Source organism: Balaenoptera physalus, assembly GCF_965194825.1.
Source record: "Balaenoptera physalus genome assembly, chromosome: 5".
NCBI lineage: Eukaryota > Metazoa > Chordata > Mammalia > Artiodactyla > Balaenopteridae > Balaenoptera > Balaenoptera physalus.
In genome coordinates this window covers 119,091,865-119,115,065 of record NC_138884.1, presented here as the reverse complement: position 1 = coordinate 119,115,065, position 23,201 = coordinate 119,091,865, and the positions used below count along the sequence as shown (strand labels likewise).

The 23,201-nt window shown below is 45.6% G+C and overlaps 1 protein-coding gene across 2 annotated transcripts in view; it reads right to left on the bottom strand.

The window, feature by feature from the left end:
- Positions 1-23,201, bottom strand: part of HADH (hydroxyacyl-CoA dehydrogenase) — a 48,905-nt gene that overhangs the window by 14,864 nt on the left and 10,840 nt on the right. For both annotated transcript variants that reach the window (XM_082462979.1, XM_082462980.1), the window contains exons 2-4: positions 9,514-9,642; positions 8,255-8,412; positions 1,251-1,377 (exon numbers count right to left, since the gene is read on the bottom strand). In XM_082462979.1, the coding sequence (XP_082319105.1) occupies positions 1,251-1,377; positions 8,255-8,412; positions 9,514-9,642 (414 nt within the window). The remainder of the gene's footprint in view (positions 1-1,250; positions 1,378-8,254; positions 8,413-9,513; positions 9,643-23,201) is intronic.

Here is a 23,201-nt window from a genome sequence, read left to right as displayed (position 1 = left end):
GTAAGAAAACGTAGTCACCCTTAAACTAGATGCTAATGCTTATGTTGTGGGGGGAGGGGACACGGGAGGGGAAGGGGCCTGGAGGAGAAGGCAGCAGTGGAGAAAAAGACCCCGACGCGCGCCCAGGGAGCCCCGGCCGGTCTCCGGAGGCCTGCCTGGATCCACAGCCCCATGCTTCGCGCATGGCAGTAACTCCTCAGCCTCAGCACAAATGCTACTTTAATAGCAGCTGCTCCTCAGACCCTGTAATTAGCCCCCCTATTAAAGGCAAGTTGCCACATTTCAGGTGCAAATTATCTACAGTGACTCCATCTCCCTGGTACCTAAGACTCCAAGCAAGCAAGCAGAAGCAGCCCAAACAGGATCGCTGGCAGCCCTCCCTGGCCACTTTCCTCCACCTCCCAGGTTTGAGGTCGGGAGGTTCAAGGCTACTGGAAGCTGCTTTTTTATTTTTTTTTCAACACCTTTATTGAGTATAATTGCTTTACAATGGTGTGCTAGTTTCTGCTGTATAACAAAGTGAATCAGCTACACATATACATATATCCCCATATCCCCTCCCTCTTGCATCTCCCTCTCACCCTCCCTATCCCACCCCTCTAGGTGATCACAAAGCACTGAGCTGATCTCCCTGTGCTATGCGGCTGCTTCCCACTAGCTGCTTTAATAGCTCTGATCACAACACACGGGAGCTGTGCCTCCCCTGGTGACAATATCAAGGCCCTTTTACCTGGGGCTGAATTCACCCCGGGAACAGTGGTCAGGGTATATTACAGCAGCTCCTGTGGGAAACCAGGCTTCTAATAGAATTCCACATCCAGCCTAGACAAACTGACCTGGACAAGACAATATGAACATGGGTGGCTCTCCCCTCTGTGGTCTCATCAAGCTAGTGGTCTTTAGTGCGGCCTTCCCAGTCTGATGCCTCTCTCTGCACTGCCCATCAGCTATGGCACAAACAAGTAAGTGACATTCCACAAAGTTAACAGCCTTCCTGGACATCACTGGTCAGAACACAGGGCTGCAAAAAAACCAAGCACAGGGGCCTTCCTAGATATTAGGTGCTGTTTCTTCCTTTGGCTCTGAAAGGAGAGTCTGGCCAGAGAAATCCAAGCACAAGGACAACCCTCCACCCTGCCACTAAAATCTACCCAGTGCAATCCCCAGTGGCAGGGAGGGTGCAACTCACAGAAGCAGGGCTGGGAGCTGGCAGAGCAAAAGCACGCACACACAAGCAGACACCCACTGACCTCCACAAGTTTCATCAGGGGCACTGGGTTGAAGAAATGGAGCCCGGCAAATCGGTCCTGTCTGGTGGTGGCATTGGCTATGCTTGTGATCTGCAAAGAGGAAGTGTTGCTGGCAAAGATTGTGTGTCTGTGGAGAGAAAGACAGTGGAGTATTGGAATGAGTCCCATCTTTGGAAGCAGTCAGGACTCCTCTCAGGTGCAACACACAAGGTGACTGCTTACCGCCCAGATCCTGTCCTTTCCTGGCCCTAGAGGAGGTCAGGGAAAAGACACAGCTTCACACAAGAGGCTGAAATCAAGTGACCTGTTTCATTTAAATTTTGAAATTTTAAATTCAAAAGTTACCTGTTCCAAAAGCCTACGCAGTCTTTACCGATCCTTCCTTAATTTTAGGGAGCAAAATTTCTCCTGGCTACTTGCATTATTTAATTCACACGGTATGTGAGAAACAAAAGGAGGCAACAACGTCGGTCACAAGATGAAACTCCAAGTGAACAAAGACTAAGGAAAAACAGGATGCATCACAGACACTCAAAAGAAGCAAAAAACTGTGAAGAAACACCTGAATCCTTAACAAGAAACATCTGACATAAACATGAACTACAATCTTTTCCCTTCAAGTGAAAAGCTTTACTTTTCCATTGACTGGGAATTAAAATGAAAACAGAAGAAAACCAACATGATCCAAAAGAAGTTTTAAGGTTACACTAGTAGACTTGGGGAAGGCAGGATACATGTATACACATGATAAATGTAGTTCAAGGCATTCTTATTATTATAAAATCTCCTTAAAAAAGCAGTACCATCTTCTTTTGAGTATATAAAATATTAAATTATTAATTTAAAAAATCCATACTGACTTAAGACCCAATTTAATTTTTTAAGACCTCAGTAAAGTGGGGTGTCAAAGGCATGACAGGCAAATATTTAGACAGGCAAAACTTACCAGCTTTCCTACAGCACCACCTCGTGGATAAATGTACACAAAACGGCCTAATGCTAACTACAACCACAAGGGCCTGGTCACAGCGCAGGGAGGGGAGTGGTTCCTTATGACCAGATTGGGGGGTTCCTGCTTGCTCAAAAGGCAATACTACAATCTGCCTGAAATCAGGGGCAAGTGGGAAGAAAGGAGAAGGGAAGGGAGAAGAAACTAGTAATTTGGGAAGAGGAGAGAAGAGTGAGGTGAAAGCAGCTGGTGTGCTAGGTGGTGGCTACCAGAGGCTGAAGGAAGACCCTTCGTGTGCTCAGCCCAGGAAAGCACTTCACTTTTTTTTTTTTTTTTTTTTTAATTTTTGTTGGGGTATAGTTGATTTACAATGTTGTGTTAGTTTCAGGTGCAAAGCAAAGTAAATCAGTCATACATATATGTATACCCACTCTTTTTTAGATTCTTTTCCCATATAGGCCATTACAGAGTATTGAGTAGAGTTCCCTGTGCTATACAGTAGGTCCTTATTAGTTATCTACTTTATATATAGCAGTGTGTATGTGTCAGTCCCAATCTTCCAATTTATCCCTCCCCGCCCCTTACTCCCCCACCCCATAACCATAAGTGCATTTTTTACATCTGTAACTCTATTTCTGTTTTGTAGATAAGTTCATTTGTAGCCTTTTTTTAGATTCCATATATAAGTGATATCATATTTGTCTTTCTCTGTCTGACTTCACTCAGTATGACAATCTCTAGGTCCATCCATGTTGCTGCAAATGGCATTATCTCATCCTTTTTATGGCTGAGTAATATTCCATGGTATATATGTACCACATCATCTTTATCCATTCCTCTGTTGATGGGCATTTAGGTCGCTTCCATGTGCTGGCTATTGTGAATAGTGCTGCAATGAACATTGGGGTGCATGTATCTTTTTGTATTAAGGTTTCCTCTGGATATATGCCCAGGAGTGGGATTGCTGGATCATATGGTAGCTCTATTTTTAGTTTTTTAAGGAACCTCCATACTGTTCTCCATAGTGGCTGTACCAGTGTACATTCCCACCAACAATGTAGGAGGGTTCCCTTTTCCCCACACCCTCTTGAGCATTTATTGTTTGTGAATTTTTTTGATGATGGTCATTCTGACCCATGTGAGGTGATACCTCATTGTAGTTTTCATTTGCAATTCTCTAATAATCAGTGATGTTGAGCATCTTTTCATGTGCTTTTTAACCATCTGTATGTCTTCTTTGGAGAAATGTCTACTTAGATCTTCCACCCATTTTTTGACTGGGTTGGGTTTTTTTTGATATTGAGCTGCATGAACTGTTTGTATATTTTGGAGATTAATCCCTTGTCGGTTGCTTCATTTGCAAATATTTTTTCCCATTCTAAGTGTTGTCTTTTCGTTTTGTTTACGGTTTCCTTTGCTGTGCAAAAGCTGTTAAGTTTAATCAGGTCCTATTTGTTTATTTTCATTTTTATTTTCATTACTCTAGTAGGTGGATTGAAAAAGATCTTGCTGTGATTTATAGATCAATGGAACAAGATAGAAAGCCCAGAGATAAACCCACGCACCTATGGTCAACTAATCTATGACAAAGGAGGCAAGGATATACAATGGAGAAAAGACAGTCTCTTTAATAAGTGGTGCTGGGAAAACTGGACAGCTACATGTAAAAGAATGAAATTAGAACACACCCCAGCAATCCCACTACTGGGCATATATATACCCAGAGAAAACCACAATTCAAAAAGGCATGCACCCCAATGTTCACTGCAGCACTATTTACAATAGCCAAGTCATGGAAGCAACCTAAATGTCCATCGACAGACGAATGGATAAAGAAGATGTGGTACATACAGACAATGGAATATTACTCAGCCATAAAAAGGAATGAAACGGGGTCATCTGTAGAGATGTGGATGGACCTAGAGACTGTCATACAGAGTGAAGTAAGTCAGAAAGAGAAAAACAAATATCGTATACTAACACATATATGTGGAATCTAGAAAAATGGTACAGATGAACCAGTGTGCAAGGCAGAAATAGAGACACAGATGTAGAGAACAAACATATGGACACCAAGGGGGGAAAGCGGGAGTGGCGAGGGGGCAGTGGGATGAATTGGGAGATTGGGATTGACATGTATACACTAATATGTATAAAATAGATAACTAATAAGAACCTGCTGTATAAAAATAAATAAAATTCAAAAAAAAGAAAATTATAAAGAAAATCAATATAAAGCAAGATGCTATTTAAAAAAATAGATAACTAATAAGAACCTGCTGTATAAAAAAAAAAACCACAAAAAAAATAAAGCAGATTCTCAATCTAGTCCATTAAAAAAAATAAAAGCACAGAAAAATGACTGCAAAAAAAAAAAAACCAATGAAATTAGAACACACCCTAACACCACACACAAAAATAAACTCCAAATGGATTAAAGACCTAAATGTAAGACTGGACACTATAAAACTCTTAGAGGAAAGCAAAGGCAGAACACTCTCTGACATAAACAGCATTTCACTTTTACAGCACAAGAACACTGACCTTTCTCAAACAACTTCTCAGTTGGCCAACTTAAAGGCCAGCTAGAGGGGCTTCTCCTTTTAAAAAAGACTTTTTTTAAGGTTTAAAATTCTAGTTTTCAAAGTTTCTTGCTTTTTGGTCTGGGGAAAATAATATAAATTATCCCGTCACATACTATAAACCATCCCCCATCACAGAAGGCAAGGAGACCCTGTGCAGTAACAAGGAGTGGCTGACGTGCCCTAAAGCACAGCAGCAGGGTCTCCACAACCCAAGGCTGTGCTAACAGGGGTTCCACACCCCCCTTAAGAAAGGGCTATCCCAAAGGTGAGGGTTACACACTCATCTTTGATGAGTGTGGCATCTTTTTATAGGACATTTGAAGGGCAACTCATCTGCAAAAAGGGGAAACAAAGGCACACTGACTGGAGAGCACGTTTTGTCAAACAATGAAGTTACAGTCGGCTCTCAGGATCCACAGGTTCTGCCAACCCAGATCAAAAATATTACAAAAAAAAAAATTCCAAAAAGCTCCAAAAAACAAAACTTGGACTTGCTGTGTGATTTACATAGCATTTACAGTGATGTGGACCATTTTTTTTAAAGTTTTTACTGAATTTATTACAATATTGCTTCTGTTGTTCATGTTTTTTGGGGTTGTTTTTGGTCCACGAGGCATGTGGGATCTTGGCTCCCCAACCAGGGATCGAGCCTGCACCCCCTGCACTGGAAGGCAAAGTCTTAACCACTGGACCACCAGGGAAGTCTACATGGCATTTACATTGTATCAGACATAATAAGTAATCTAGAGATGATTTAAAGTATATGGGGGATTGCATAGGTTACATGCAAATACTACACCACTTTATGTAAGGGACTCGAGCATCCTCAGATTTTGGTATTCACGGGGGGTCCTAGAACCAACCCTGACAGATACAGAAGGAAGACTGTACATCAGGGCCCAGTGCCGAGTGTCTCCAACCCAGGACACTCCCAGCACACATATTACCGGAAGGAGAAAGATGTCTCCTGCCGACAGACCTCCACCGCCACCTCTCCTAATCGGCCAGGCTGGCTCGGCTACTAACAGTGTCTCACACTGCCTTCCTTCAACACAAACACGACGTATGTACATGGTATCTTCCACAAAAAAGCACACTCTCACATTTTCCTTGAAACACTTGACTCTCTAGGACCATCTTTTGTTTTTCCCTTTCTGACATTCACGTACCAAAAAACTTTCCTCTTAAATGCACCAACAGAAAATCAACAGCACAAGCATGATGGTCACTGGAAACACCCCCAGGTATGAAGACTAGAGGGGATGGTGGACTGTGGTGGAGGAGAGCCCATGCTTTGTCAAAAGTGGGGAGCCAGGACTCAGCTGGGATGGGCCATGGGCCTTAGGGAAGCTTTTCATCTGCACGTCTTATACTGCAGCTAGGGAATTTGTGCTCTCTTCCAGGATGCAACTGTTTTATCAGGGCTTCCAAGTGGAACTTTATCACTAGAATATATTTTCGTCTCCCATTATAGGATCGAACTGCAAAACTAAGCAGTAAAGTATCTCAATCAAGCTGTTTTATCAATAAAAAAACACAACAACAACAATTCAGCAAACATTCAATAAAGGCGGTGATCTAAAATGAAAACAAGAGTGTGGAGGAGGATGGCTGGGGCCAGAAGCAAAGTCACATCTATGGCGTGCCTACTACGGGTCCTGTCACGTGTCACATCTGTTTTATGATATAAACTTAGGTGAAAGAGGCTAGTATAGTGCCTGACATACAGTAGCTCTCCGGAAATGTGAGCTGAGTTACACGAGTTTCCTAAACAACCCTGTGCAATAGGTACCACTACCTCCATTTCACAGACAGGGCAACTAGTCTTAGAGTTAGAACTGGGAAGGTCTTGGAAATTATTTACCCCTAACTCCTGAACTCAAATTACAGATGATAAAACTGAGGGTCGGGCTTCCCTGGTGGCGCAGTGGTTGGGGGTCTGCCTGCTAATGCAGGGGACACGGGTTCGAGCCCCGGTCTGGGAGGATCCCACATGCCGCGGAGCAACTACACCCGTGAGCCACAATTACTGAGCCTGCGCGTCTGGAGCCTGTGCTCCGCAACAAGGGAGGCCGCGATAGTGAGAGGCCCGCGCACCGCGATGAAGAATGGCCCCCGCTTGCCGCAACTAGAGAAAGCCCTCGCACAGAAACGAAGACCCAACACAGTCAAAAGTAAAAAAACAACAACAACAAAAAAAACTGAGGGTCAGAGAGGGTTCATGACTGTCCAAGGTCAGAGAGGGAAGGGGGGGGTCTGGCACCAGGCCCCAGGCCACCTGACTTTCCCCTAACAGTCCTTCCCTTACTCGACACTGACAAAAGAGGGCAGTCAGACCCGTCACTGTCACGAGGGAATGACCAACATTCCAATAAAGACCAACCTGCTTGACAATACTCCCTTTTCTGGGAGTGGGTGTTTTACTGACTCAGAGGGTTCCCCGCTGACTTGGGAGTCAACACCCCTACCAAGACAACCTTCTGTTTCTGTCAGATGGTGCTGCAGCCCCTAAATGCCCATGTAAAGCACATGAGCATGCTGGTCAGCAGAGTGACACACAGGTGACAGAAAGACAGGCCTCTTCTCTTTGTCAGGGCAGGGCCTCTCCGGCCACCAGACCATAGAGCTCTAAGGGCTGACAATCCAGCAGGCTGGTATGCAAGTGTTTCTCTTTAGCCAGTGCTCACTGGTGGCTGCCTAAGAATTACTGTTGTCATATAATCTTATTTGACTTTGAGTCCCAACCAAGAAGGGTGAAGCGTGGCCAAGCAAACCACAAGAAGAGCATGAATGAATGCATCAGGTGTCAGTATCACCAAGAGCCACACGCAGAACTAGAGCTGCACATGTGCACAGCTTGCTGACACCACACAGACAGTCCTGAGCCCGGCGGCCCTGTGCATGACTCGCATGAGGCTGGCTCCCCTCTCCCACCCTTTGCCAGGAAGCTGGGTAAGAACTCAGTGCTCCTTAATGGCTCCTAAGAGTGTTTTGATTTAACCCACAGAAAGCTCAAAGCAGGAGGGTCTTAGAAAACTGTGCAGACAGAGAAGCATTCCCTTCAATTACATCATGCTGCTGGTTCCACCCAAAAGAGGGGACACACCAAATTGCTCTGAGGTTGCTCAGCAGACACTTAAGGACATGTCCGAGTGCCTCCATCCTCTGGCCTGGGAGGGCCCATGACAAAGACGCTGCAAGAGATGAAGGCCTGTCCCTGGACGGACCCTCCATTTCACATGGGAAACTCCACCCTCATCTGGGGACAAGGATCAGATCAGGGCAGCCCGAGCCTCGGGAAGCAAACTGGGGGTAGGGGATGGAGAAAAAGGGAAGCAGTGTCAGCTCTTCTGGAAGCAGCTGTAGGGCAATAAAAAGTCTTAGTGTCAGAAGACTCCTTCCCAGGAGAAAAGCCCAGGCGCCCAGGAGGAAGCCCCCAGACCCAACCAGATCTCCCAGAGATCACGTACTCGGCAGCAAACTTGTCCAGCCTCTTGAAGAGCTCGCTCTTCACGGTCAGATTCTCTACGATGGCCTCCACCACCAGGTCTGTGCTGTGGACCACGGACGCTGCGTCCATGCTGGTCAGTATGCTGCTCAGGGTCTTCTCCATGAACTCATCGCCAGCCTAATGCAGTGGAGTGAGAAGGGAACAGTCACTGGGCTCACTGGAAAATGGTGTGTGATTTGCTGCTAAGGCGAGAGGAAAGAGGAGGGCGAGGATACCCCAGACACAACTTGAATGTGTCCTGAAATTCTGAGAAATAAAACTCCCTACGTTTCTTCTTAGGGCAGACAGCATCTCAATATACTTCTGGACACCAGGGCAAGAATCAGCCTGTGAACAATCCCAACTGCTGGTCAGCACACTGTCGTGTGTCAGTCATAACCTTTCAAGCTCGTAGTCAGCTCTGCTCCAGCAACTAAACTGTTTGTTCACAGCACCTGGCTTGGCCTGTTCTATGTGTTCTGAGTGAAGAGCCAGCCAGCCATGTACTGTTCCATGACGGGCTTCTTGGAAGCCTGTAATTTGTCTTCCAGGAAAGGGCAACGGCTGAGCTCAGCCCCATCCATGAGTCTGAGAGGTGGTGCTGACTATCTCCCTCTAGTAGGAGGCAGGGGAGAGCCGAGTAAGGGCAGGAGCGAGGAGTCAGAAAGCTGAACTCAGCAGTCACTCGTCAAATAATGATCGCCCGTCATGTGCCGGCAACGGGTGGTTCAAAAGCACGCCGGACACAGTCTCTGCTCTAAAAGAGCTCACAGTCCTGTCTTTTCCTCATTTGTGCCTCCACGTTTCCGCAAAGAGACCTCCGTTAGGGCAGAAACAGACAGTGCCCCTATCAGCTGCCATTTTACTTCAAAATGTAATTTGCCCATGAGGATTCAAAATGGTCACAATCAGCTAAAGGCATCCAAAGTCATCAAGAAGTAAGCAACTATCAGAGCTGTTCAACAGAAATATAATGCAAGACGATAGGTGATTTAAAATTTCTACTGGTTGCATTTTAACAAGCGAAAAGAAACAGGTAAAATTAATTTTATTTAACCTCAATATTTCCCGTGGAATAGTTAGTGATTATGTTATTATATTGGCCTACAGTTAGGCCTATTATACTGGCCTAAAGTTTCAATTCAAACAAATTGAAAAAGCAAGCAAAGGCCAGAACCCCCTCACAAATGTGAAGTGGTCAGAGGACTGGTCTTGAGGACACTGATGACAAGAAATTACCTTGGGGTTTTCTGCAAACTTCTTCTTGGCCACTTTCCGAAGGCTTTCCTCAATTCCCTTTCTAGATTTTGCCAGGATGTCCTCTGTTTGGTCCACCAACACTACTGTGTGGCCAGTTGCTGCAGCAACCTGGAGCAAAAAAAAAAAAAAAAGCAAGAAAACGTAAAAGTTAAAAAAGAAAACAGTAGATGGGAATTCCCTGGTGGTCCAGTGGTTAGGACCCTGCGCTTTCACCACTGGGGTGCAGGTTCAATCCCTGGCTGGGGAACTAAGATCCTGCAAGCCGTGAGGGCGTGGCTCAAAACAAAAACAAAGAAACAGTAAAGTTTCATATTCTACATGAACTCTAACACCCTTCTACTCAAAATACCGAGTAAACATAATAAGCCAACAGTAATTAAACACACACTTCTTACTTCTTCCCAGGCACTGCTCTAAACCCTTAACACGATGACAATTCTCAAAACAACCTTACAAGGTTAAGAAATGTGCCCACGGTCACACAATAGGTAGGCCGCAGAGCTGGGATCTGAATCAAGGTTCTGAAGGCCACACTGTAACCACTACCCTGGGCTGCGCTGTCCAACACAGAAGCCACTAGCCACACAGGACTATTTAAATTTACTGAAACTAAGTAAAATTAAAAACTCAGCTCCTCAATTGCATTAGTCCTATCCCAAGTGTTCAACAGCCCATTCACAGAGCACCTGCTCCCTCCCCAACCACCTTTCTTCCTTAGAGCTGGCCCAGCTTGTGCAGATTGACCCGTGGCTCAGCTCCGCTGCAGTCCTTAAGTCAGCAGTGGGTAAGACTTTAACAGTGGTGGCAAAAAGACTCATGTCCCCAAGGGCTAATTAGTGACAAGACTCCCATGAAAGTAGGTGTTGTCATCAACCGATTTAAAAGGAAAACTCCCCTCCCGTCCCCTTGCCCATCTTGGTTAAATCCTGAGGGTACGTTTAGTGAAGCTGCCCCAAGTTCGAATGGAGCCAGCCTAGTTTAGCCACAATCAATGACAAGTCAAGCCCTACCTACTTCATCACAGTTTGCCGACAGCTTTGGCAAAAACTGTGGAAAAGGTAGATAAATTTTTTATTTCATATTACATGTAGGTGTTATACTCAGTTCAAGCCATAAGTAATAGGACACATATGGCCTAAAACAAACATCAATGATGCAAGATAACAGCACAACTGAGATGCCTCTCAGGGTCCGGAGACCCCACAGAACCACTGGCTTTAGAACGTCTGTGGACCAGTGGTACGTAAAAGAGGGGCAGGTTAGCAGAAACAAACCTGCCCAGAGATGACAGTAAAGAGTAGTTCTAAACCACCATCGTGATGTGATTCTGGAAACCAGGCAACTAAAAACTCAAAGTTGAAAACCAAAGAGGAAAAGAAACAGAAACAGAAGAGCAAAACGCAAAGGAAAAAATGTTCATATCCCAAAGAAAGATTTCCAAGGAACACTTCTAAAAACGATAAGACAGGTTTTAGATGGAAGTTAATTACAACACTGTCTCCCTGAGAACACTGCACTTAGGGCTGCGAGTCTGAGCCTGTGGGGCCTGTAGGCCGCATAAGCACCGCCAACGCCCCAGAGCCTGGAACCAAGAAAAGGAAACACTGCCAGGACCGGAAGGTCTGACAACCACAGCAGGGCAATGGGGGTAACGGAATGAGTTATCTTGATATAAAAACAGAGGAAAGAAGCAAACTTGCCCTGTCGGCAAAAACACAGGCTGCAGGCAGCAGCAGGTCAAAGTAAAATAACACCCCGAAAGCTAAACACCCATCAGTCCAGACCAGGTTTCTCCCTAAGTAACAACAGACCAAGGCCCATCTTGCCAACACTTCAAATCACTGGACACAAATCTGAAGCTCCAATTCAATAAATTCAAAGTAAAAAAGCAAGAGCAAATTTAGAAACTGCAGAAAAAACCACACTGTGAGACTGTTATCTTTAGAAAGGCTCTTGGCTGGTGTCTGGAAACGTACATTTGGAGAGGGTTCCTGCTCGCGGTATCTAAACTGTGCAATATGGTTTACACTCACAACTGCTTTCCTTCTGAGAGTCTGAAATTTTGGTGCTTGCCAGGAAGAGGGTGCCTATGTGACCAGCCACAATAAAAATCCTGGGCTCTGGGTCTCTAATGAGCAACCCTAGTAGACAACATTTCACGTGTGCTGTCACAACTTGCTGCTAGAGGAATTAAGTGTGTCCCGTGTGACTTCACTGGGAGAGGACTTGAGAAGCTGGCACCTGATCTCCTCTAGACTTTGCCCCACGCGCCTTTTCCCTTTGCTGATTCTGTTCTATATCCTTTTGCTGTAATAAGTTATAGCCATGATGATGACTCTACGCTGGTCCTGTGAGTAAATCACCAAACCTGGAGAAGTGGGGGGGATTTGGTGAGGAACCCTGACACAGAAAACTAAGAAAATAAATCTGAAATTCCAGACGCAGCTGGTGTTGAAACTGAACTGCTTTGAGGCGGGCAGCCCTGGGGAGCAACAGGTGAAGGGAGGTGTGATGACCACTGGTCGGGCACCTCGTCTGCAAGGCGGGGCAAGCAGAGGTGCTGGCTTGGGGACCTTCCCTTTTCGTCTTGCTCCTCTGTCTGACAGTCCCTCTGGAATAACACACGTGGTTTTCACCTTGTTCCTCTTAACCTCTGACCTAGGTCATCCTTTCAACAGGCCAGACGGAATTCCTCAGGTTCCCCCTTCTGCCCAGGTCCCAATCCACTCTCCCGCACTTCACCTCCAGCATCACCATCACTCGGGCTTTTTTGCTCCTCAGGGGGTTGGGGAGGAAAATTCAAGTACATTTGGAACAAGACAGTGCCAAAGCTGAAGGGAAGAGAGACAAAGAAAGACAGCAAGGGACTTCCCTAGTGGTTCAGTGGTTAGGACTCCGTGCTTCCACTGCAGGGGACACTGGTTTGATCCCTGGTCGGGGAACTAACACCCCGGAAGCTTCAGCTGGCGGCCAAAAAAAAAAAAAAAAAAGACAGACAGCGAAGGCAGTGTCTTTCTGCTTCAAAACTTTATAATCCCACTGAGAAAACATGAAGGAAAACAAAAAACCACCCAACAACACAAAGCTCCATATGTGGGATGTCAAGGAAACTAAAAACCACGTGGTGAAGAACTCTGCCAGGCAACCGACCTCGGAAAGCTGGGTAAGAAGAACACACCTGGAACGAGCCGCCTCCCCAGGGAACGAGGCGCCAACCTGAAAGAGGTGGGGCAGACTAAGTGAGGGAGGCGGCGTCACGCCATCGCTCCGGGAGGCGGCGTCACGCCATCGCTCCGGGAGGCGGCGTCACGCCATCGCTCCGGCAGGCGGCGTCACGCCATCGCTCCAGCAGGCCCCCCTCAGAGCTATCGTCGTCGTGTCCGCGACAGTCACAGGGCATTTCTGGTCATGTGGCAGATAAGCCGTAACGCTATCCTTAGGATCACTTTTTTTAAACTGCAAGCAGAACCAAACCTAGACAGGAAGCAACCCTCAAAAATTCAAGTGAACCAAGAGAGACTTACAAAAACACTAAAATTCAACTGGGAAAAACCCTGGCCAAAAAGCATTTCCAGCCTAAGTGCTGACTTTCCACTCCTATCCAAAGTCCTCTGATAAACACCGCCAGCTGCCCACCCACGCTCCCCCCACCAATCCCCCGCCCCGGCCATAGGGAGACACTGGGCAATTCAGTCACTGCCTTGCTCATCCTGGCGTCTAAATGAGCACACTAGAGATGATACAGTATGCAGACGCGAGCCAAAACCAGCTACTAAATCAAGGCTCTCTAGGCAATGTTCCAGAAGAGCAAAGTGCACGTGTCAAATGACCCATGTCCAAGTTACTGAGGGTGTAAAATTTCTGTTTACTTTCTCATCTCAACCAGAAGATACAGGATGTGCGAGGAGGGGCCGAACCTCAGAGAGAAAGAAGACAGATCTTCCCGGTGTCCCTGATCACATCCTCACTCTGCAAAACTTCCCTCAGCCCCACGTGCCTCAATGGTCTCAAAGAGGCTGCCCTTGTAGAAACTTAGCTCAATTTTTTTCCCTACCTCAACTGACTGGAGAATTTTCTACAATGTTGGGCTCTCCAAAATGCCTAAACTGGTATTTCTGGTGTAGTAAGAAAGCAACAATTGTATACTCTAAATGGTTATCCCTTTAAACAATTTCTACTTCAGCTTTTCTTACCTTGGTTAACTCATAAAGCTTTAAGAAAATACAAAGGAAATCTTATGGTAGAGTCATTCCACAAATATAGCTAGAGAAGGACATTCTGGTTTAAACCCAAAGTGGATATGGTTAGTGGGGAGTTCCCCGGCTGTCCAGTGGTTAGGACTTGACACTTTCACTGCCGTAGCCTGGGTTCAATCCCTGGTCAGGGAACTAAGATCCCGCAAGCTGTGCGGCACAGCCAAAAAAAAAAAAAAAAAAAAAAACCCCAAAGTGGATTCTTGAAATATTTTCCATCTCATGGTGCAGCTCTTGGTTGCATAGCAGTAAACTACCGTTACAGCACAACTTCAACTGATTTCAAAGAAAGCAGTTATTTTCATCCTACCCACTTTCAGAGAGTAACCCAATCTAATGCTCAAGTTCCTTGCAATCATTTCTTGCAGACATACCCAAGAGACACAAGTTGGCAGTATCTTGAGGGCAACTTCCTGTCCTATTCATCTTTGCAAACCCCAGTGCCTGGTCCATGGTGGGCACTCAATGTATATTTGTTGAATAAGTAAATGATCAAACTACATCTAGCCCACTGCCTGGTATGTATTAGATGCCTGATAACATTTCCACAGGATGAGTCCAATGTTCTTTGATTCTATTCATCTACTCCAAGTGGGGTTGATATTCCTCTCCTACTGCTGTGTGTCTAAACGGGCTACCACCGGGATAGAGTCAGGATGCAGGCAGCCTATCCCTTGCCCCCATGCAATCCATGTCCAACCTGAAAGCTGCATGACTCTCATCCCAGACTGGCTCAATACGCTGATGCAACCTTAAGCATGGCCAGCAGTCAGATCTTCATTCATGGCTTCAGCTACACGTGGGTTTGAAGGCAAAAACCAGAAAAAATAGAACAAGAAGTGCTGTGTTTTTCTTGGAAGCCAAGTAACTGTACTGGGGTATACAAACAATCTGGACAGCGGGGAAGCCGTCAAATAGTTCGGATGAAAAAATGCAGATTATTAGGAAATGCCTTCCACCAAATGACCAGAGGTCACAGACGAGAACTTTGGCCTCTCAGAGGTGAGCACTTTTGCTCCCCTGCGCCAACACCCGCGCTCCCCTGGGGTGGAGGGCAAGCACCATTTAGAGTCCCGTGCTGGGCACGGCTCTACGTGCGTTCCCTTTACTACTACTGCCTCCTGGTGGCTCAACACCGTGTCACGGCTACTCCAGGCCCCGGGACAAGGTGAGGAACAAAACAAATCCCCTGCTCTCAGAGAGCTTTCACTGCTCATAAATTACCCCGTTTGGTCTGCACAACAGCCTTTGGGGGAGGCACTGTAACAGTAAGCAAAGTCTGGATGTGATGGGGCTTTGACGCTAGGGCCGCCTGTATCCAGAGCTCACGTGCTGGCTGCTCCTGACCCCGAAAGGCATGGCTGGATCTGAGGGGAACAGTCTGAGACTGGGCACGGGCCACACTCCGGAGCCCGTCCGCCAATTGTGAGAGAGAAAAGTTCCTTAACCTCCAGAGGCTGTCTCCTCACCCATAAAAATGGGCAGCAGAGCTGTTGAGAGGATTAAAAGAGTTAATATACACTAGGCACTGTGCCTAGCATATCACAACAGCTTAACGATTTTACTCTAGGCAGCCCCCTTCCTTCTTCTGCAAGGGTCCAAGGCCTAATGCTGGATCCAGGTACAGACTCCAAAGGTAAATTACTTTATTTTGCTTTTAAAATTACATCTTCTGATCTCACGACTTGTTCCCTTTTTGGTTTTCATTTTCAGGTTTTCTTTCTCTTCTGTGTCCTTCCATTTTTACAAACAGGCTAGGATCTCTCTTCATTTAAAAACAATGTTTAGGGACTTCCCTGGTGGCACAGTGGTTAGGAATCCGCCTGGCAATGCAGGGGACACGGGTTCGATCCCTGGTCCGGGAAGATCCCACATGCCGCGGAGCAACTAAGCCCGTGCGCCACAACTACTGAGCCTGTACTCTAGAGGCCACGAGCCACAACTACTGAGCCCATGTGCCACAACTACTGAAGCCCACGTGCCTAAAGCCCGAGCTCCGCAACAAGAGAAACCACTGCAATGAGAAACCTGAGCACCGCAACGAAGAGTAGCCCGTGCTCAATGCAACTAGAGAAAGCCCGTGTGCAGCAATGAAGACCCAACACAACCAAATAAATTAATTAATTAATTTAAAAAAATAAAAAGAATGTTTAAAAAGCAGGGGGGACACCCACAAGCTTCCTTAGCCACCTGAAGCTGGCCTTCGCTTCACCACAGAAATCTTTCAATTACTGGGGGGGCACAGTGATATGTGGAGCACGAGTTCTAGAACTGGACTTCCTAGGTTTAAACCCTGGCTTAGCCACTTACTGCATAACTTTGGACAAGTTATACAGCCTCTTTATCTATGATTTCCTGATCTGTATAAGGAAAACAACAGTGCCCATTTCATAAGACTGTTGTGAAAATTAAAGAAGTTAAAGCGTTTAAAGTGTATAGACCAATGCCAAGCACAAAGAAGGTGCACAATGCTTGTTAGATGTCACTCTCGTCACTACACTTTGCACTCTCACTTTCCCCCTGAGCCATGCAATTCCTAAACCCTAGCGATGAGGCTTCCTCCACCACTACTGTGGTATGAATGTACAGATAACTTATCAATGGTCTTCTAAGTGCTAAAGCCAATGCCTGTTCTTTGGCTCCATATTCTACTTTTCCACAGCCCTACACTGCCAGTTAAACCATCCTTTTTGAAACTCTCCAATTTCTTATCTGTATTTCCTATCTGTTCCTTTTAGCCATATTAATTCTCTCCATCTTCTCAGCCTTTAAACAAAGGTATCCTTCAAGGTTCTGCTGCCAATATTCTTTTTCTCTGTCTTTATAGCCTTTCTTTCTGGACTCTTAATCATTTGCATAATTGCAGCTATGTATGAAACCAGCATATTCTGTCCTAAGCTACAGTCAACACCTTGACCCTAAAAACCAATTCTCCTTGACTTTCATTAATACTACCACTATCCTGAGGGTCACAATTTGCTGGACAACACCTTTTTCTTAACCTCAACCCTTAATTACATCCAAAGAAATTATATCCACTATTCAAGGCCCATTTCAAAAGCTATCCTCTCCATGAAGCCTTTTTCCAAATGAATGTCTTCCTTCCTCTGTTTTGAAACCTTAGACCTAGACTTTAACTGCTGTTATTATGCTGCTTCACACCAAAGTCAGCTGCGTCATGTGGATCTTTGTCTAACGATCTCTGTCTGCTCTTAGATCTGAATCCCTTGATAGCAGACACTGATCTGGTCCCTGTGTCCCCTAGCACTCATCACTTGCACACGGTGGTTGTCCAATAAATAACTGCTCAATACCAGGTGCCTAGAGCGCAGTGACCTGAGCCCGTGCTCTCCTCCGGCCACACACTTCTCCCTCACGCTGCTTCACAGCTCCACGACCCTGCCCTTAGGTTCCCTCCACCAGAAAGCACCTCTCCCTCACTGTTGCCTGGGGGACTCCAACTCACCCTTCATGATCCAAGAGAGGCCCTCTCTCCTTTAGTGAAAGCTCTCCCAACCTCTAGCAGAGGTGGTCACTCCTTTGTGCCTCTACTGATTTCCAGATACAGCAGGTCTTTCCTGCAGGACTCCAAATACAGAAAGAAAACAGAGTGCGGAGCTGGTGAGAGCCACCAGCTACCAATGGCCACTCAGTTATGTAACGGTAGCCAGAACCCCAGGATGTGAATACAACAGAGAAATCAAAAACAAATGGTCATAAACGATTTCATGTTGTAAAAATCTCACAAATTTCGGAATAAAGGTCATAAACCAATGAGTATGTAGGAGAAATTCCAGATGTGAAAGATAAATTAGACATGAAAAAGCTGACCAACACCAACTCTTGATGATGAACTCAAAATAATACCTAAAGACCTTTTCAAAAGGGCTGCCGTATCATCCACTTCTTCAGAATCTGAAGTAGCTGTTACCACAAATCCCAACATAGGGTAGTTCTGGCACACTCCTAACTGCAATCCAACCAAAATTTCCAGTAAATATAAATTTCATATACATACATGTGGTGCAATGTATACATATGCCTTTTTTTAACATGTACTTTTTGAATGTTCCTTTTCCCTCACTCTAAGAAGATATATCTTATATGTAATATCATATCTTAAGGTATTTAAACCACTAAAACGTTCATCTGTGTCAGGTGACATCCCAGACATGATAAGCAGGCGATCTGTGCCTTTATGACAATTAACTGTTCATACTTGTACTTCCTCCTCTGGACAGCAAGCAATTCAAGAGCAGCAACCACTGTCACCTTCACCCGCCCCAATGCCTGGCACAAAGGGACACAATATTCATGAAAAGAAGGCATGAATAATAGCTCCATTTTTTAAAAGCATCACTTTGTAAATTATCTTAGGAATAAGTTCTCAAGAAATCATGACTGGTTTTGCTACTAGAAACTATAACAAATTTTACAAACCAAGTTATTTTAGAATTATGAAAAATCACACTCTTAGTTTGAAAAGGATAGGGAGAAAAAAAAAGAGTTAATAACTGGAGCCTTTAGTCAATTACCAAGTGAAAAAAATGCCACAAAAATGCCTGTTATTTTGTGAGCAGTCCAATCGTTTTCTGGCACTGGTGGAGATGCCAGGCAAAAGGGGAACTGGAGGGCAACCGCCGTGTAATATGACCACCTCTGTAATTTCAAAACTAGATTTATGTTTAATTTCCTCCAGCATGTCAATGTGTCCTGTACCATTTATGAAAGGGGCTGTGGGCAAAGACACACACAGCCCCTTTGACGGACAGGATGTGTCCGTCCATCCTGTGAGGGACACGTGCGTGAGCCAGGTCAAGGATGACCACAGACATGTGACATAGGTTTCTCTTCAACGTATGTTTCTTCTCTATCATAGTAGAGAGAAAGTGAGGCACCTTAATTTCTCAACTACTGCAAGGTCAGAGATTGGCAAAAGTATTTACTGTTCAGCTTTATTAGCTACAGATGATCAAGATCTATTTTTAGAGCAGGACGATCAGTGTGGTGGCTTTCACACTTTTTAGCCATGAAATCCTTCCTCATAAGAATGTATACAGAAGAACAATACATAAAGCATGGGTCAGGGAAGAGGGGTTTGGGAACCACCAAGGAGATTCACTGAACTCCTAACCCTAGAGTCTATCAGAGCATAGTGTAAAAACCTCTGATCTATTCACGTTAGGATGGCTATTATTAAAAAAACAAAAACAAAAACAAAACCCATAAAATAAGTGTTAGCAAGGATATGGAGAAGTTGGAACCCCTGCACACTGCTGACGGGTAAAACAGTACAGCCACTGTAGAATATGGTATGGCAGTTCCTCAAAAAATTAAAAATAATTACCATATTATCCAGCAATTCCACTTCTGGGTATATACCCAAAAGAACTGAAGCAAGACTGTAACACAGTTACAACCATAACACAGTTGTAGACCATGTACATAGCAGCATTATTCACAATAACCAAAAGGTGGAAGCAGCCCAAGTGTCCATCAATGGAGGAACGGACAAACACAATGTAGTGTGGACATGCAATGGAATGTGATGCCATTAAAAACATTCCAATGCAATATTATTCCTTAAAAAGGAAAGAAATTCTGACACATGCTACAACACAAATGAACCTTTAAGATTTTTAGGTGAAATAAGGCAGTCACAAAAGGACAAATACTGTATGATTCCTCCTGTAAGTAGTATCTAGAACAGTCAAATTCAGAGACCGAAAATGAAGCAATGGCTGCTGGGGGCTGGGGGAAGGGGAGATGGGGAGTTATTACTTAACAGGCATGCACTTAAATGCCACTGAACTGTACATTTTTAAATGGTCAAAATGCTGTCTTACTTTATGTATTTTTTACCACACACACACACAAAACCTTTAATTCAACACAACACCTTCACTTTACTGAGAAAAGAAACATTAACTAAAGCAAAAAAAATTATTCACCTAAGATCACATACAGGCACTAAAGTGTTCTATCCAAAATATATTTCTGTAAAAGGCATTTCTGTCTACATTACTAACTCCATTAAACTTTTCAGTGGCTCCCATGACCACATAATAAAAGTTCTTACACACGGGGTCTTCCCTGGTGGCGCAGTGGTTGAGAATCTGCCTGCCAATGCAGGGGGCACGGGTTCGAGTCCTGGTCTGGGAAGATCCTACATGCCGCGGAGCGATTGCGCCCGTGAGCCACAGCTGCTGGGCTTGCGCGTCTGGAGCCTGTGCTTCGCGGCGGGAGGGGCCGCGATGGTGAGGGGCCCGCGCACCGCGATGAGGAGTGGTCCCCACTTGCCGCAACTGGAGAAAGCCCTCGCACAGAAACGAAGACCCAACACAGCCAAAAATAAATAAATAAATAAATATTTAAAGAAGAAAAGGGAGGAAAAAAAAAAAAAAGTTCTTACACATGGCATGCAAGGCCCTCCAGGAAAGGGATCCACCTCCTCCCCAGACACGCTGTTCACCGTCGCCTGAGACTAATACCACCACGAGGCTCATAGTTGCCCACATCTGCTACTGCCTCTCACCTCCAGGACTTTGTACTGCCCAGGCCTTCTCCCCAGCTTCCCCTCATTAACTAAGCCTGAGTATCACTTCCAGACACTAAGCATCCCCACCCCAGGATCCTCTTCGTTCCAGGCAAGGTGTCTCCGTGTTCCAGTAATACCCCTGCATACCCTTACCACTCCACCCACCACGTCGTGTGATGATCATCCGTTTAAGTGCTGTCTCCCCTACTCCTGGATTCTGACTAAACGTCATTCTATCTTTGTCGGCTGAATAGACCCTGCCTGGCTGGGGTGGGCCCTCAGGAAATGCTGACTGAACAAATACATCTGGTGGGAAAAGCCAAGATGAGATTAGGTCTCCTGAAGGTCCAAGGCTCTCTTCATAGGGTTGCTTAGGGCCTCCCCTCATAATGTGAAAATAACTATACTGGAGTTCCAGTTCAAGACAGTACAGTAGGAAGATCCTGAACTCACGTCCTCCCATAGACACACTGAGTCTACAGCTACATATGGAACAATTTCCTCTTTAAAAAAATCTAAAGAGGGGCTGAGTGACGACTACACATCAGGCAAAAGACAAGAAAACCACAAGGTGGGTAGGAGAGGCTGGGATACAATCTCATCATAAACCCCATGCAGGGAGGGACCTTGGAACCTGGAGCTTCTCCCTGAAGAGCAAGGGGCTTGCACCCACATCAGGCATCCCACCTTTGGGGTCATACACTTGGGATGACCCTCCAAAACTTCTGGCTTTGAAAACCAACAAGGCTCATGTCCCAAGACCCACAAGACTCTAGCAATCTGAGAAGCCACTCTTAAAGGGCTCACACGCTCAGGTTCACACACCCCAGGGCAACGCTCAGAGGCAGCTGATCACACCAGACTTAAAATAAAGGAAGCTGACCTGCTTATATTAAAGTGTCAGCCTAAAGGGCAGGCATCTAATTTCACACACACATCTAGAAGCCGGCTGTAACACTCTCCAGGTATGGAGACCGGTAGGCACCATCTCTGCGCTCTCCCTGTGCCATTCTCCAGAGCACCAGTGTCTTCTGGTGGGAAGCTTTTGCCCGTGTCTGGTGCCCCGATTTTTGTGGTTGCTACTAAGCAGTGCCTCTTGACCGCCTGCCTCTGGAGGCTAGGTGAGTTTGCATTCCTGGCCCCACAGGACGGTAATAATTGGTGTCACCCAGAAAGGAGCTCATACCTGTCTGGCACCCGGATTTTTGCTACTGCTGCCAGGGGACACCTCTACATCACCTGGCTCTGGTGGTCAATGGGGTTCATGTTCGTGGTTCCCACAGGACTGTAACCTACAGAGAAAGAGTTCTTAAAGGGCCACCAGAAAAGAGCTTATACACTCATCTGGTGCCCTAATTTCTGTGGCTGCCACGCAGGGAACACTTCCAGATCACCTGGCCCTGGTGGCCAGAGGGGCTTATGCCTAAGGTTCCACAGGACTGTATGTACCTAATTACTTTTAAAAGCTGATGCCTGAGGGCCTGGCTTCCAGGTGGCCTGAATCTAGATGCTGAGATTCTTCCCTTTGGGACATTAACAGGACCTGGCACATCCTCAACTACTAAGAGCTGTTAAAAACATAACAGGGTACTTGGATAAGCATAGAGGTTTGAGAAAACCAGGAGCTGAGGCAGGGATGAACAACAGGGTTCACCTTCTACATGTGGTCACTCCTTCAGGGCTGGGAGAGGTGATTGCTTCATCTACCATTTAGAGTCAAGCAAACTGAAGAAACAAGAGGAATAGGTTCCAAATGAAAGAACAAGATAAAACCTCAGGAAAAAAACATAACAAAGCAAAGATAAGTAATGTACCTGATAGAGTTCAAAGTAGTGGTCATAAAGATGTTCACCAAATTGAGTAGGAAAATAGATGAACACAGGGAGAACTTCGACAAAGACATGGAAAATAAAGAAAGTACCAAACAGAAGTCACAGAGCTAAAGAATACAATAACTGAACTGAAAAAAAAAAGCTATAGAGGTTAAATAGCAGACTAGATGAAGCAGAAGTAAGAATCAGTCAACTAGGGTTTCCCTGGTGGTGCAGAGGTTGAGAATCTGCCTGCCAATACAGGGGACACGGGTTCAAGCCCTGGTCTGGGAAGATCCCACATGCCGCGGAGCAACTGGGCCCGTGAGCCACAACTACTGAGCATGCGCGTCTGGAGCCTGTGCTCTGCAACAAGAGAGGCCGCGATAGTGGGGGGCCCGCGCGCCGCGATGAAGAGTGGCCCCTGCTCGCCGCAACTAGAGAAAGCCCTCGCACAGAAACGAAGACCCAACACAGCCAAAAAAAAAAAAAAAAAATCAGTCAACTAGAAGACAAAGCATAAAACTCAACCAATCAAAGCAGCAAAAAGAAAAAAGAATGAAAAAAAGTAAAGATAGCTTAAGAGACACTGTACAACATCAAGTATACTAACATTCACGTTACTTACTGTGTTCTAGAAGGAGAAGAGAGGGAGAAAGGAGCAGAAAACTTATTCGAAGAAATAATGGCAGAAAAATTCCCTAACCTGGGGAAAGAAACAGACATCCAGATCCAGTAAGCCCAAAGAGTTTCAAATAAGAAGAACCCAAGAGACCCACACCAAGACACATTATAATTAAAATGTCGAAAGTGAAAGACAAGGAGAGCTGCCCTGCAGATGCCGGACTTGCCGGCACCATGGGTGCGGCTGCCCTGCTGCACCTGTGACGCTGGGGCAGAGAGGAAGCGGCTACTTCTACGCTCAGTGCTCAGAACAGTGGGCACTTAGGATGGTTTGTAGCCAGACAACAACAAAAGCTGCGTGAGGAAGCACCTTGTTTCCACATGCACTTGCAGTGGGAGCTGTGCACAGGCCCTTGAACACTTTGATATTCTTTTTCTTTA